This window comes from Micromys minutus (assembly GCF_963924665.1).
Source record: "Micromys minutus genome assembly, chromosome: 1".
NCBI classification, from domain to species: domain Eukaryota; kingdom Metazoa; phylum Chordata; class Mammalia; order Rodentia; family Muridae; genus Micromys; species Micromys minutus.
Window position 1 is genome coordinate 54,662,402 of NC_137969.1, and position 14,102 is coordinate 54,676,503.

The 14,102-nt window shown below is 46.8% G+C and overlaps 1 protein-coding gene across 3 annotated transcripts in view; it reads left to right on the top strand.

Annotated features, from left to right (window-relative positions):
• Window positions 1–14,102, top strand: part of KCNK2 (potassium two pore domain channel subfamily K member 2) — a gene marked incomplete at both ends in the record, with an annotated part of 184,018 nt that overhangs the window by 45,779 nt on the left and 124,137 nt on the right. For 2 of the 3 annotated variants that reach the window (XM_080933567.1, XM_080933569.1), the window contains 2 exons: window positions 5,249–5,294; window positions 8,209–8,519. In XM_080933567.1, coding sequence (XP_080789693.1) covers window positions 5,249–5,294; window positions 8,209–8,519 — 357 coding nt within the window. Of the gene's footprint in view, window positions 1–5,248; window positions 5,295–8,208; window positions 8,520–14,102 lie in introns of those variants that run through there. The other variant, XM_080933568.1, reaches the window with a different exon arrangement.

Here is a 14,102-nt window from a genome sequence, read left to right on the forward strand (position 1 = left end):
TAAGCTCAAATAAACTCTACCTTCTGTAAGGTCTTTCTGGTCATCATAGTTTTGTTGTTGTTGTTTTTATCACAGAAACAAAAGAGGAACTAGTAAAGAAAGGCTGTATTGAAAATGGGAAGACCAAAGCTTTCTCAAGTCACACTCTGAAGCTTAGATTTGATATGGACATATCATACCATGATCTGCCAACTATGGTATTTTCTGCCAAATATGGCCATCGAGCCATATTCTTCAATACTATCATGGCAGAGTAAGCTTGGGCCCCATCTCTTATCAAATGATTCCCAAAGTGCAATTGGTGGATTATAGTATTATTTTCTCCTGAGGACTTGTGGTGCCAGCTCTCAGATCTCCCAGAAGACACAAAGTGTCAGAACCCTGGATGTGAGAGAAGCCTGCCAGTTCCACCAGCCCCTCCAGGTGGCGCTTATCCAAGTTGAGATGCTGCTTGTACACAGTGCTTGCATAGACCCTTGGCCTACCTGTCTCATTTCCCCAGTGGCTTCTGACTTCCTTTTTGATTGATACACTATAATTTTGGGCACACACAAAGTCTTCAAAACAGACACACTCTGGCCTTGAAGGACTGCCTTCTTAAAGCTGTTGCACAGCTCAGCTCTGACTGACTGGCTTTTGATGCTTGCCTCTTAGAGGCCTCCTCTGTTCTCTCCCATCACAGAACAAATCACCCCACCTGCCTGACTCCCTGAGTGCCCACATTCTCCTGGCCATCTCCTAACACAGGCCTTTGGCAAGCTCTTCTGCTGAGGAAAATCTCTCCTCACATCTCTTACATCCTCACATGGATGCCCACTTCCGCAGAGATGCCTTCTCTGAGCTCTCAGCATAAAATACTGCCACAGTGCCTCGTAACTTTCCTGATGACGTGTATTGAAATGTTACAGGGGTACTCCCCTATATCTGCCCTCCTTAGACCACATCATTCTGGAGGTGCTGTCCTTACTATGGCTACAGAACAATGGCTGAGTGTGCAGTAGACACACCATAAGGAAATGACAAAATGGGTTACAAGAGTTGGAATTTGTTGGTGGTCTGGCTTCAACTAGTAGCTCCCTAGTTTATGGGAATGGGCTAATGGATAAATTATCATATTAAAACACACAAATGATGCCAGTGTTTGGATATAGCATGCCTCCCAAAGGCTCCTGGGTAGGAGGCTAAGTCCCCAGCATGGCAATATCGAGAAGTGCTGTGGAATTGTGGGTAGTGGGCCTGGAGGGAGGTGGTTAGGTCATTGGAAGCTTGGCACAAAGGAGTGAGACACAGGCTGCCCAGTTGTTCTCTTTGGCTTCCTTGCTTGTGATGGAAGTGGTCTGGCCATGGTGGTTCTGTCTTCATGACCTTCTGCTCAGGGGGGAAGCCCATAAAATGGGGCTATGTGATTTTGTACTGGAACCTTCAGAAGCATAGGAAAATAAAGCCTTTGTTCTTTTGGGGTTAGTGGCCTCAGTATTCCATTATAGTAATGGGAAGATGACAGTATATACAGTATACATACTGTACACAATACAGTAAACACAGTGTACACACAGTATGCATACACAGCACACAGTATACACACTGCAATACAGTATGTAATATAGCATATACAGTGTACTCACAGTATACAACTCAGTATACACACCCATACAGTACATACAGCATAACAGTACATACAGTACACAGTGCAATCACAGTACATACAATAAGCAATACAGTACATACAGTATACATACAGAGCACATATATAGCATACACAGTGTACTTACATTACATACAGTACATACAACACACACAGTCTCTCACCTTGGCCCTTCCAATCCTCTACTGTGAGTGCAGTGAACTCTCCCTGCTCTGTAGACCAGCAAACTGATCATCAGAAAGATAAAAAACTTCATCCCACTCACAGTGCAGGAGCAGAGCAGGTTGGATTTCACAGATCTCTTTTGATGTGGTCAAAATGATGAAAAAAGAAGCATGCTCATTTCTTATTCTTTTCCCCCACTAGGGCATTTTGAGTAGGCCAGGATCAAAAGAGCCAAATTTGCATGAAAATGAACTGAGTTTATGCTGCAGGTTGTATCACTGTACAAGTTCGATCACGATATATATTCTGAAAAGACCAGAGGAGGCTTGTGGAAACCCAATGCTGTCACTATGTGTTCTGGATTTTCCTGGGCATTAAAGAGATTAAGGCACCTAAGCACAGAATCATGAGGAAGCAATGGCTGCCCTCCTAATCCGTTCCTGGTGCGGTTGGTCTGTCTGGGTAGATGGAGTGTGAGGTATGATGGTTGGCAACGGGACAGTCAGCCCCATTTCCTTGTTTCTCTAGTTTCAGTGATACACGATCTGGTCCTCTTCATATTTAAAACACCCTTAGGCATGGCTTTGTCATACTAAGTCCCTTAAAAGGGCATGCATGTTAAAGGAGGGACCATAGAACTGATGTGGAAATGAGGTAAGAGTCATCTGGAAGAACAGCCACGGAGCCACGGGAGCCACAGAGCCACGGGAGCCACGGAGCCATGTCATACAGAAATACACAGGGGCATCAATTTCCCAGTGTACAGAGGTTTGGAACAAATTAGGGAAAGCAAAGAAAGGAAGGAAGGGAAGGTGAGAAACTGAGTGAAAGGTAGACTGGCCTGGAGTAATTTTATCTTGGCTGAAAAATGGCTGTGTAGGGAAACATGATCTCAAGTTGGAGAATTTGGCCCATTCCTTTTATAAGTTGGGTGTCCTTGCTCAGGATGCTTGGAGGGATGAGAGGAGAATGCTAATTTTATTATCATCCCTCCTTTGAACTCAGTACCCCTCACTAGTCCTGGGTGTTATGGGACATGAAGTCAGCCCTCCAAGAGAACTGCAGGATAAGCTGTGAGAAGGATGACACCAGAAAAAAATAAATGGTAAGATGCTGGACTAGGATTTCCCAGAAATCTCACCCAGCTTGGAAGTTCTTGGTGAATGCTAGTCTGTAATCAAAGGACTGCTGTGAAGACATTTCATCTGTAGAGTTAGCTCAAGATTGCTCTAGACATGTAGGTGGGCGTCACCCACACAGGAGCAAAAGAGACTTCCTGGAGTCGAAACTGCGCCTCGAGTTTCCAGTGTGCTGTATCTGCTCTGGGATTCCAGAGAGATTTGCAAGATTTAGGAACTGTGTGAGCCAAGTCTCGAAAATCAATCTCCTGGGGAAGTGCTTTTGCACACAGGAATATTGTGTATACAAAATACTATTGAAGCAATCTCTTAGTTCTATAAAGTGTGTGCGAGTGTGTGTGTGCTGGGAGAATCAGTGAGAACCTGCAGTGAAATGAGCCAATGGAGTGAAACAACAGCATGACCTATGACCTAGAAACTCTGGGAAGGTATAAGTCTGGGAGTGAGATCAGACTCATATATTTTTAAATGGCTTACATTACTTTTGAGACCAGAAGTCAAGAAAAACGTGCTTAAATTGGAACAAGATGGATGCTTTATTTTCAATAGACAGAACAGGTGCTGGGATTATTCTGGAGTCAAAAATAGAACAACAAAAAAATCATTGATGTTGGAGAGTCTTGTAAATGACTTAGGAGGTTCATGTTACAGGCAAGGCTGTGTCTGTGGCTTCCTTCATATACCTGGGAAAACACTGACTCTATGCAAGGTGCTGGGGGTCAGCTGGGAGTTCCGGCTGGCAAAGTTGGAAAGGGAAGGCAGGCAGTTAAAGGACTGAAGTTCTTCCATGTTGAGTGAAGGCAGCATCCAATCACTTGCCCTTTCTAGGCCACTTCTGTTCCAAATTAGTCCTTGTCGCCAAGAGTGCAAGAACTTGGGCACTGCCCTCCAGGTGTCTGTAGAGATCTGCCCAAGCTGGGGTTCTCCAAGAGCGTGGCGAAGGGTCTGGCAAACAAGTTCAGCCTGAGGACTGCTATCTCTTCACCCCACAAAATCTGCCCACGCCCACAGCATTCAGCTTCCTTATGTCAGCGGTGGGATGGGGGGGGGGGGGGTGGTAGGCTGTTCCAGAGAATGTAGTCTGTTTTCCTCCATCCCTCCTGACTCAGGCATCCAGTTCCTTTCTGTTTCAGGAACTCCAGGCCCAAATCAAGCAGCCCAGAGAGTGCCATGACAGCCAAGAAAAGCTGCCATCAGCCTCTTGAGGTCTCCACTCTGAGGCTCACAAGGCAGAGGGATGGTGTCTCTGTGCCATCCTGGTGGAGGGGCGCTAGCGAGGAAGATACTCACCTGTAGGGATCTGGGGTCTCTCTTGACACCCGGACTCTGGGAAAGCATGAAGATGCATGCATGAAGGCTAGAGCAAGAGGTGGCAGTAGGACTCTGGGTGATGGGTGCAGGTGAGGCTCGAGCTGCTCCCAAGCGGGAGGCAGGCCGAGGGCACTGCGGGGAGGACACATTGGCAGCTGGGGCGACGCGGACGCGCATAGGGCTGGGAGGGGTGTACCGGGAGGCGAGCCCGGGCGGGGACACCGCAGGAGCAGGAGGAGGGAGTTCGGAAAGGAGGGAAGAGAGCGGCGAGGCAAGGGGAGAGTGGAGCTTCGGCCCAGGCGGGCCACCCCGGGCCACACCCCCACCTTGCGGGCGCTCGGTGGGGCTCCGTCCAGGCGAGGCGCAGCACAAAGACATGCGGAGAGGGGCTGCGCGAGGCCGTGGCACAAAGACACCCGGGTGCTCGGTCGAACGGGCTGCAGTGATCGCCCCCTCGCCGAGCCCCGGGGCAGAGCCGAGCCGCCAGCCGAGCGCAGGGAGCCAGGGGCTGAGCGCACCCAGGGCCCGCGCGGGACCCCAGGCGGCTACACAGTCGGGGTGACCCAACGTGCGCGGGGGCGTCGTCGTCCCAGCCCAACTTGGCCTCGGCCTCGCCCTCGCCCTCTGCCCAGCCCGCCGCCGCTGGTGTCCCCTCCTTCCCGCGATTTCGTTTCTTCTCACGCTCCCCCCCCATACCCCTCCCGCCTCCAGCCCCGCTCTCCCCACCTTGTAAAACAAAGCCGGGGGAAAATGCCTGCCCGTGCAGCTTGGAGCGCGCAGCCCGTCTTGGAATAAGGAGTGAGTACAATGGCGTGTTGGTAAAAAAAAAAAAAGAAAGAAAGAAAGAAAGAAAAGAAAAAGAAAAGAAAAAGGAAAGAAAGAAAAAAGAAAGAAAAGAAAGAAAGAAAAGAAAAGAGAGAGAGAGAGAAAGAAAAAAAGCATCAAGTCTGTGTTAAAACAAACAAACATTTTGAATGCTGCATGCCTCATGCTTGCCAGCGCCTCGCGGGAGAGACCCGGCTATACCGCAGGAGGTGAGACCCCTGGGCATACATCCTGGCCCAGCGCACGCTCTCCTGGGAGGGCGGCGTAGGTTCCCTAGCTCTTCATCTTCCTCTTCATTTTGTGGGTTGGATGTGATTCGGGCTTGGCGACCTCAACCCCAGCCCGGATACATTCCTGGCTCCGTCTTGCGCTTTTCCGCTTTCCAGCTGGTGCCTGGGGTTTTTGCGTTTGCCTCCCTCCCTCGGGAGTAGGGTTGGTGCAGCTTAAGACAGTTTCCAGAGAGGAGGGTCAGCCCTAGAGAGTAGCCAGCAAGCAGGTTGCACGGTGGCCCTGATCACACTTGTTGCCCATTGCATGGGGGACACTCAGTGGTGCTGGGGCAAATAAAATTAAAAGCTTGTTTCTGCTGCTGTTTTGGGGGTACTAGTGGCTGGCGGGAGAGGAGATTGTGGATGGGGACCAGAGACCAGGAGCATAAAGAGGAGAACGTTGGGGGAGGGGAGCAGTTGTGATGGTGTGGACAGTGTGTGGGAAGACCTGCCTCTCCTCTCACCAAACAGTGAAGGCTGGGAACCCAGTGTCTAGATTAGGTTCAGGAAAGGTTTTTTTTTTTTTTTTTTTGGTTGTTGTTTTGTTTTTTAAATATTTATTCTGTATTCCACCAGATTCTATCCATTAAGCCTGCCAGTTGTGCATTATCTATTTCTGCTAATTAAATATAAGGACACAGCTTAAAAGAATTAAACTTCTTAAGGAAATTTATCAGCCCAGCACACACACACACACACACACACACACACACACACACACACACACACACAATGGTTGCACACAAGGTGGTCATACACACACACTGTGGTCTCTCTCTCTCTCTCTCTCTCTCTCACACACACACACACACACACACACACACACACACACACGGGGGGGGGGCGATAAAACACATTACCATATCTGCCCTCTCTCCTCCAAGTGCATCATGATAATATCTTGGTGGGATTTCAGGCTGGGCTGGGTAAACAGTGGTGGTGGTTTCTAACTCTCTTTATGAAAAAGCAGTGAAAGTCAGTACCTTGGGGAGTGGGGCACCTTTGCTTAGAGAGGTGGCGTGGAGCTCCTCTGCTGTGATGGTTTGTGTTATTTTGATTGTTTGCTTGTAGAGGTTTTTCTTTTGGTCTTTTTTTGGGGGGGGGCTCAATTTTAGATTATTTTTGTTTTTTAGTCAGATTCTGAGAGTGGGAAAGGGTGTGGGGAGTCCTCGTGAGGCTACAGGTGATGGTGGTTTTGAACTGCTGTAAGCACTGCTAACAGCTCTTAGAAATCCCAACAGCCAGCACCTGCCCAAGTGCTTATTTTGAGTGTCATTGCCTTTGTCAATACAATAAAAGTACCCTTTACCCTGTGGCTGCAGTCTGAACAGGTGGGTTGGCTGGAGGGGAAGCAGTCACACTTGTAGAGGGCAGGCTGAGCCTCACTTAGGAAGTTGCTGCTGAACCTGATCCTGGAGTCTCCATGCAGAGCTGCTGCTGCTGCTGGGGGTGGGTGCTGTGTCCTCACATCCACTCTGACTGCATCTCCTCCAAGAGCAGGTCCCTTCATCTGCCTTCATTGGACAGCTCGCTCTCTCCCTGTGGTGCATCAACTAGCTGTTTGCTCTTTCTGATGGGGAACTGGAGACCCTTAGTAACTCACACTGACAACCTACACTTCCACTCAGTGTTAGGCAAGAGAGCAGGCTAGGAAGCTGTGCAAACCGATGCTCTTTAGGAGTGTTTTACCCTCAAGCCATGTCTGGAGATGCAGGGTGCAATTCCAAGGGGATGTGTTATATGCTTATGGGAAAGTAAATTTTAATTATGTTTCTTGAAACCTATATTGCACACATTGTGGTAATTTGGCTTATTTTTATATAAGTGATGAACTTTAAATGAATGACTCCTGTAGGTGTTTACCTCCATTTTCCAACCATTCTGTTAACCCATGATAGTTTGCCGTTGCCTCTCCAGTCAAATGTTTTGTGGTGATTGGCTTATTTTCCCCTCCACAAGTGGCCATGGAATAGCTTTGGGATTTTCTAAAATGAAACCCATTAATGATGATTTTGAAGATCTGGGATAAATAATAGATGGGCTTGGAGCCACCTCACAGTATCTGGGAACCCTAATGGAGCAATTAGCCTTATGCAGAGCACAGAAGGTCTAAGATGTAAGCCAATCCACTGGCTCGCTTTCTTCCTGCTTTTGCTGGTGAAGTCAAAGACATTGTTGCATCTTGGCTGTGTGGCTCCAGAGTTAGCAACACCTTTTGCATTGTAAGCACATTAGAGATGGCAGAACCATGTTTAACAGTGTGCCCCACTTTGGAAGATGGGCAGCCAGATATGAAGTGAATAGTCTGTTCACACCAGAGGAATAAGCAGGATCTTCAGCTGCACTGACTGCAATCCCTTCTCTGTAAAAAATTCGAAAACCCAAAAGCAAGCACCCTTTACTCTGATTGCCCACAGTATAAAGGTCTGATGTACAGAAGCAAGCCACGAGCTTGCCTCAGGAGCAAATATTTTGTTTAGTACCGTCAGCCCTTGGGATTTCAGGGCATCTCCATTGACAGAGGAGCAGGGGCATTATCAGGGACAGAAAGAAATCTACAAATTAATGAGGAACCCTTCAGGCTTTATTTGTTTAGTTTTTGACTTCTTGGTCTCTGGTTTTTTTCCATCCACCTGACTCTCCAGTAGCAGCAGAGAGCAGAAGCCCCGCCCCCTTTTTGAGCATATATATGTATGGTTCTGCAAGTGACCAGAGAAAGCTGCTTGGTGAGGTTCTTCGGCTCCTACTAGGAGAATCTCCAAGTTCACCCAGCCCTGGCTGATCCCTTAAAGAAGCTGCTAGCCCCTTGCCTCCAGACTCCTCCCACCTAACCCAAATTCTCTGTCCTTGTCAGTGGCGGCCCCTGACTTGCTGGATCCCAAGTCTGCTGCTCAGAACTCCAAACCGAGGCTCTCTTTCTCCGCAAAACCCACCGTGCTTGCTTCCCGAGTGGAGAGTGACTCGGCCATTAATGTTATGAAATGGAAGACGGTCTCCACGATTTTCCTGGTGGTCGTCCTCTACCTGATCATCGGAGCCACGGTGTTCAAGGCGTTGGAGCAGCCTCAGGAGATTTCCCAGAGGACCACCATTGTGATCCAGAAACAGACCTTCATAGCTCAGCACGCCTGCGTCAACTCCACCGAGCTGGATGAACTCATCCAGGTAATGGTCCCATATGAAATGGGCTTCATTTGTCCCTAAGGGCAAGAGCAGACTAGGGCACCAGGGTAGACCTCCTTTCCAGGGGTCTTCATATCCTTTATCGCCTCCCTCCTGCCATCTTACCCCCACCAGTTTCTTTTCCCTTCTCATCCACCCCTTCCCTGCTCTTTTAGACTTCTTTGCTCTTGTTCTTTTCCTTGTTTCAGAACTGACAGGGACTTACACTGCTGTAGGAGCTCCTGACTGGGCAGGCCAGTGCCCATGGAGAAATAGAGGACATTGGTCTGAGAAAGCAGCAGCAGGGCCTTTTGCCAGAGGCCCTGCCCATTGCTACTGCCACCAGTGAAGACAGGCTTATGGAGTGACACACTTGGAATGAACCTTCTACGTTGTGAACAAGTTGTCACCAGATTCCTCCTTAGAGTTTAGGTTCATTGGATGGTTCTTTCTTCTTTGAATCCAACTAAGATCAGCTCACCACTCTACCAAAAAACCAAGCTTTTGAAGAAAAAGCACACCCCCAGTTTTAATTTAAAGTAGGAGAACACCATACTTATGGTAAAAGATGTTTTAAGTATTAACCCCAAGTGATTTAGGTCTGAGTTAGCCTTCTTAGATATGGCTGTATTTTGGTTGTAGGTTTTCTTGGCATCAAGCAAGAATCTTAGGTGACAAGAAAACCTTTTAAATTCTTCTACAAGGAAGTTTTTTTGGTTGTTGAAAACATTCTTCATGTGTAGACATTTACTTTCCTAGACAGCTTTCTTTCTCTTGCTCGGTTTAATTCACATTGGACTGAAAGCTATCTGTGAGTCATCAGAATGTGCTTTTCCCTGTTTTTTTATCATTTGGATGAGTTGGGATAATAGATCCCAAGATTTATTATTGGATCCAATGTTTTTGTAAGACCTTTACTCCAGTTTCATCTTGTGACGCTGCCACCTCTTGTTTCCAGTTACATATGACTGGCAGCTGGTGTTACCTGGTCCTGATCCCCGTCTTTAGGCTTTGCTGTGTCTCACTCAGTTAACTTAGAGTTTGTTCATCTTCATTTCAGTTTTAACCCGACACAGCCTTAAATTCTGAAAACGTTCTGTGCACGCTCACACGCCGAGGTACTCTGTTGCTTTTAGGTAATGGTGTCATGTTCTGTACCAAGGGTCAAACAGCCAACTCGGCTGCCCCTCCCCTGTAAGCACCTCTTCATTTCCTTTTTTCCCCAGTACCACGTAAGCATGCCTACGAGATACTGCAAGTCGTGAAAGCTTACCACTTCTGTTTTAGAAGCACAGCTTCTGGCCATCTCGGTGGAGCCAGCTTGGGGTGGAGCTCAAAGCCTCAGGTCTGGGTTCAGATAGGATTCATGTGAGCATTTGACTGAGTCTTTATGAATAAACAACTTTCCCCTGCAAGTCCTAAATGATCTCTCTGGCAGGAGCCTTCCTATTCAGTAGGCGTGATGGGAATCAATGCTAGCTCACCTAAGGTAGTGAGGGGCAGAAAAGCAGTGGGTTTCCTCAGCATCCCTTCACTGAGTTGAAGCCGTTGATTGTTGTAATTGCACCCCCATAGCTGATGTACAGAGTGATTGGTCTTAGGCAGGGAAAAGAATTGTACAGGTTGCTGGTGGAACCGCAGTGTGAATTTGAGAAGGATCTCACTGTCGGACTCTACTTAGAACTCTGAAAATAACTTGAAGGTCACGGCAGAAGGGGCAGAGCCTAGTGCTGAATAGAGATTATTATTTTTTTTATATACATTGTTTTTGGAATAGACAGAACTCAGAATGTGACCTACTCCCCCCCACCATCTGCTCTCTCTTCATGCTCCATCCATTTTAGCTTTATTGATAAGCACAGCTGATTGTCTTTGCTCTTTAAACATAGCTTTGTGTTTAATCTCAGTGTAGAAGATGCCTATTATTATCACACCCTTATCCTTATAACGCAATTGTTTTAGTACATATTCTCCTTTGGATACGTCTATTTTTGGTATAAGAATCTAATGTTCGGACTTCAAGGATCAAGAACAGTGAAAGGCAAGTCAACCCACATTTTTTAAGAATAGTGCTCCATCCCTACATCTCCAGTGTCTGGTGTTTCCCTTACCCTTATTTCCCCATTTCTTTAACCCGTAGAACCCCACAAGTAGGTCTACTAAACAGTATTGTCACAACATTAGGACTTGGGAAGTCAGACAGGGCAAATCCGGATGATCCCCCCCCCATGACATCATCAGGGTGAAGTTCCAGTCTGCAGACTCTGATTCGGCATCCGTACAAAGAGGCTTTGCTCTGTAGGGAGCTTTATCTCTTTTTTACAGAGTGGGAGGCAGAAAGAGTGGGGAGTGGGTGGTGGCCCCATCCTGCTGTTTGTGAGAGGAGCCAGTCAGTCAGTAGGGTAGTGTCAGATGCAATGCAACTGTCCTGGGCCCCAGATCATTATGATTAGCAGTCACCTGGTTCCACGGTGGATTTGTCAGGGAGGTATGAGGGAGACCGAGGAGCCACAAAGCAGGTCACGGCCTCTAATACTTCTGTGTTAGATATATGTGTGATTCCCATTAATTCTCTAAGGATGTGTTCAGCCAAGCACCCAACCTTTCAACACAATCAGTAGGGGTGAGACGGAGGCAGAGAGTACCATGACAAAGACTTGTTCTGGGCCAGGATTTGAGAACTCCTATGGACTTCAGTGAGTGGGGGTATCACTACAGAGACACCCAGGAAAACAGTCATGAACTTTAGACTCATCAATACCATCAACAGACAAAATTCAACATGCATCAGCTCATAAAAGTCTCCTGTGCAACCTAGTCATCTATAAATAACTTGTGTAGAAACCAAGGCAGGAGAGTGGGAGTGTTAACTGGTAGAGCTGTTAATCCAAGCCGAAGCAGGTAGATTCATGAGCCTGTGCACTTACTTCTTGAGTTTATTAATTTTTAAAACCCCTTAATAAACATCGTCTAGGCAGTGCTCTAATAATCTGAGCATTAAGGTGCAATAAATGTGAAATTATCATCTCCATATACAGTAATGTGTACCACATGTCCCTGTTTCTAACCTGGTGAGTGCATTGTCTAGATTTCAACATTCTTCCCAGGGAACAGAACTCTTGTCAGTGTGCTGTCAGAATGCCGTAGGCCAGTAGGAGCATGGTTGCTAGACACAGCTCACCTTCAATCTAGCTAGTCCTATGTTTGATTAATCAACTGGGGAATTTGAAATATGTGGCAAAAAATCTGTGACCTATCAGTAAAAATGACATCATATAAGGTACTTGTCTCTTGGTTTCTAGTTGATGCCTCACTCCCTGTGAGCTAGGTAAGGAAGATATCCTTTCCTGTTAGGGGTAAAGAATCCATCATGTTTGTACAATGCTATCTCGGACCCCAGTCTATATATTCGGTATCTTCATGGGGACAGTACTGAGTTATCTTTGCGTAATCCCTTCTGCTCTTTCTTGGGTATTTATTGAGGATCTCCAGTGGGCTGACTTTTCTGCTACTATTTAGCCAAATAAAATGATGGGAGAAAACCATGGCTTCTTTTAAGGTACTCACCCCTCACACACACACACACACACACACACACACACACACACACACACACAGTCAAGCAGGGAGGATCCCTTTAAATACAGTTACATTAGAAATGCTTGCAGATTGGAGTTAGGAGTACTCAATATTGGAATTCTAAGAAAGAAATTAACCACTTAATGATGGCTGGAGAGACATACAAGAGGTAAAGGGAGGATGCTTGAGGGAGAAGAAAGAGCCACCAGAGCAGTAACAGACAGACATGTTTTAGTAGAACTATCCTGACTCAAGGCACAGGGCCATGAGCAGCTTCTACAGCATTGACCAGGCCTCATTGTTTCCCAGGAGGCTGATTCCTTTCTAGACCTGTCCTTCTGGAGTGGACAAGTCCTGCTGGGGACTTGGTCATGTCTGAAAGGATACCAGGAGCTACAGGGTCTGAACAAACTACCCTAAGATACAACTTGTTCTGGACTTATTTTAAGCAAGCAAACATTATTATATATTTGTTATATTGATGTTACATTAACTGTAAGGTAACCATTTAATCACAATGCTCTTTTGAATGCCTACCCTGCAAGGTTAGTTCTGAAACGCATGGAGTTTAGAGCATGAAGATTCTCGCCCTCTGTGAGCCTATATTGAGTGGGGTAGTTCATCCATAGAGATAAGTTCCAGGAGACCCAAGCAGTGAAGCTGGAGTGGGGGGGGTATTAGGGAGAAGTCACTGATATGACAATTTTTTGGGGGGAGGGAGATGAGAAGCCAACCAGTTGTCAGGTGGAGAATAGCACTTCGGCAGAGGGCTGAACATGTGCAAAGGCCCTGGCTGAGATGGGATTCCTGGAATGTGGAGAAACTGTCAGGGGCTAGAGGAAACTGGAGAAGATGATGTCAGGCAGGGTATGAGGGCTACCCTCATTTATTTCTGTTGCCATGATAAATCATCCCGATAATAAGCCAATTAATGGATAAATGGCTTATTGTAGCTATGATTTCGGGTTGCGGTCCATCACTGTGCAAAGGTCATAGCTCATAGCAGCAGAGGCCACAGCAGCTGGTCATAGCACATCTGCTGTCCTGCTCAGTGCTCAACTAGCTTTCCTTGTCTTATACAGTCCAGCTCTTATGTCTGCAATCTTCGGGATGTGTCTTCTCACATCAGTCCCTACAGACAGTCTCCCGTAGACATGCCTAATCTGATCCTGATAATCTCTAATCGAGACTCTCTTTCCAGGTGATTCTCCGCTGTGTGAAGTTGACAATTAGACTAATTTTCACAGGGACCATGCCAAGTCCAGCTTTGTAAATTAAAAAATGTGAAATCTGCTCCGTGTCTTTTGTTTGCTCTGACTTGTGTTTCAACTGCACACCCTGTCTCCTTTGCTTAAGTACCACTTCTGCACTGTCAGGAGACAGAATAACCCTGGTGGGAGAGGAGGGACCTTAAACTAAGGTCATGGTGGTGGGAATCTGCTGATACAATCAGATACTGAATAGACATGGAAGGAGATTGAGATGGACCAGTTAAGCCATGCAATGGAGAAGAGTAAGCCATACCCTGGCTAAGACTCTGTCCCACAGAATTAAAAGATGGCGGTTACATTTCATTCATATGGGAAGAGAGCAGGAGGGGTGGGGGATGGGGGATGCTGTCCTGATGGTGTCAGACAGGTTCAGCTATTGAAGCTTTCTGAGGCCTCAGATTAAAATGTTTACAGAACAAGCTTCTTATAGGAAACAGTGTAGCACTCAAATAAAAACAAAACCCCATATCCTGGAGAGGCTGGCTGCCAGATACTGTCATCCTCCTATAAGAACTGATATAGGACTAATGTTGCATGTGAACATGTTTGTCAGCCTGGGTTTCTGCACACAGCTGCAAACATTTTCTTCTAGAACATCAACTGGAGAGGCAGAGCCCTCCAGGAGTCTCACTAAGACCAAGCACATTTCTGTAAGCCAAGATATGAAGGAGATTCAGACCGCCCTGGGAATTCTCATGGCATTGTTACTTGGCTGGTGACTTTAAATTGTCAAATT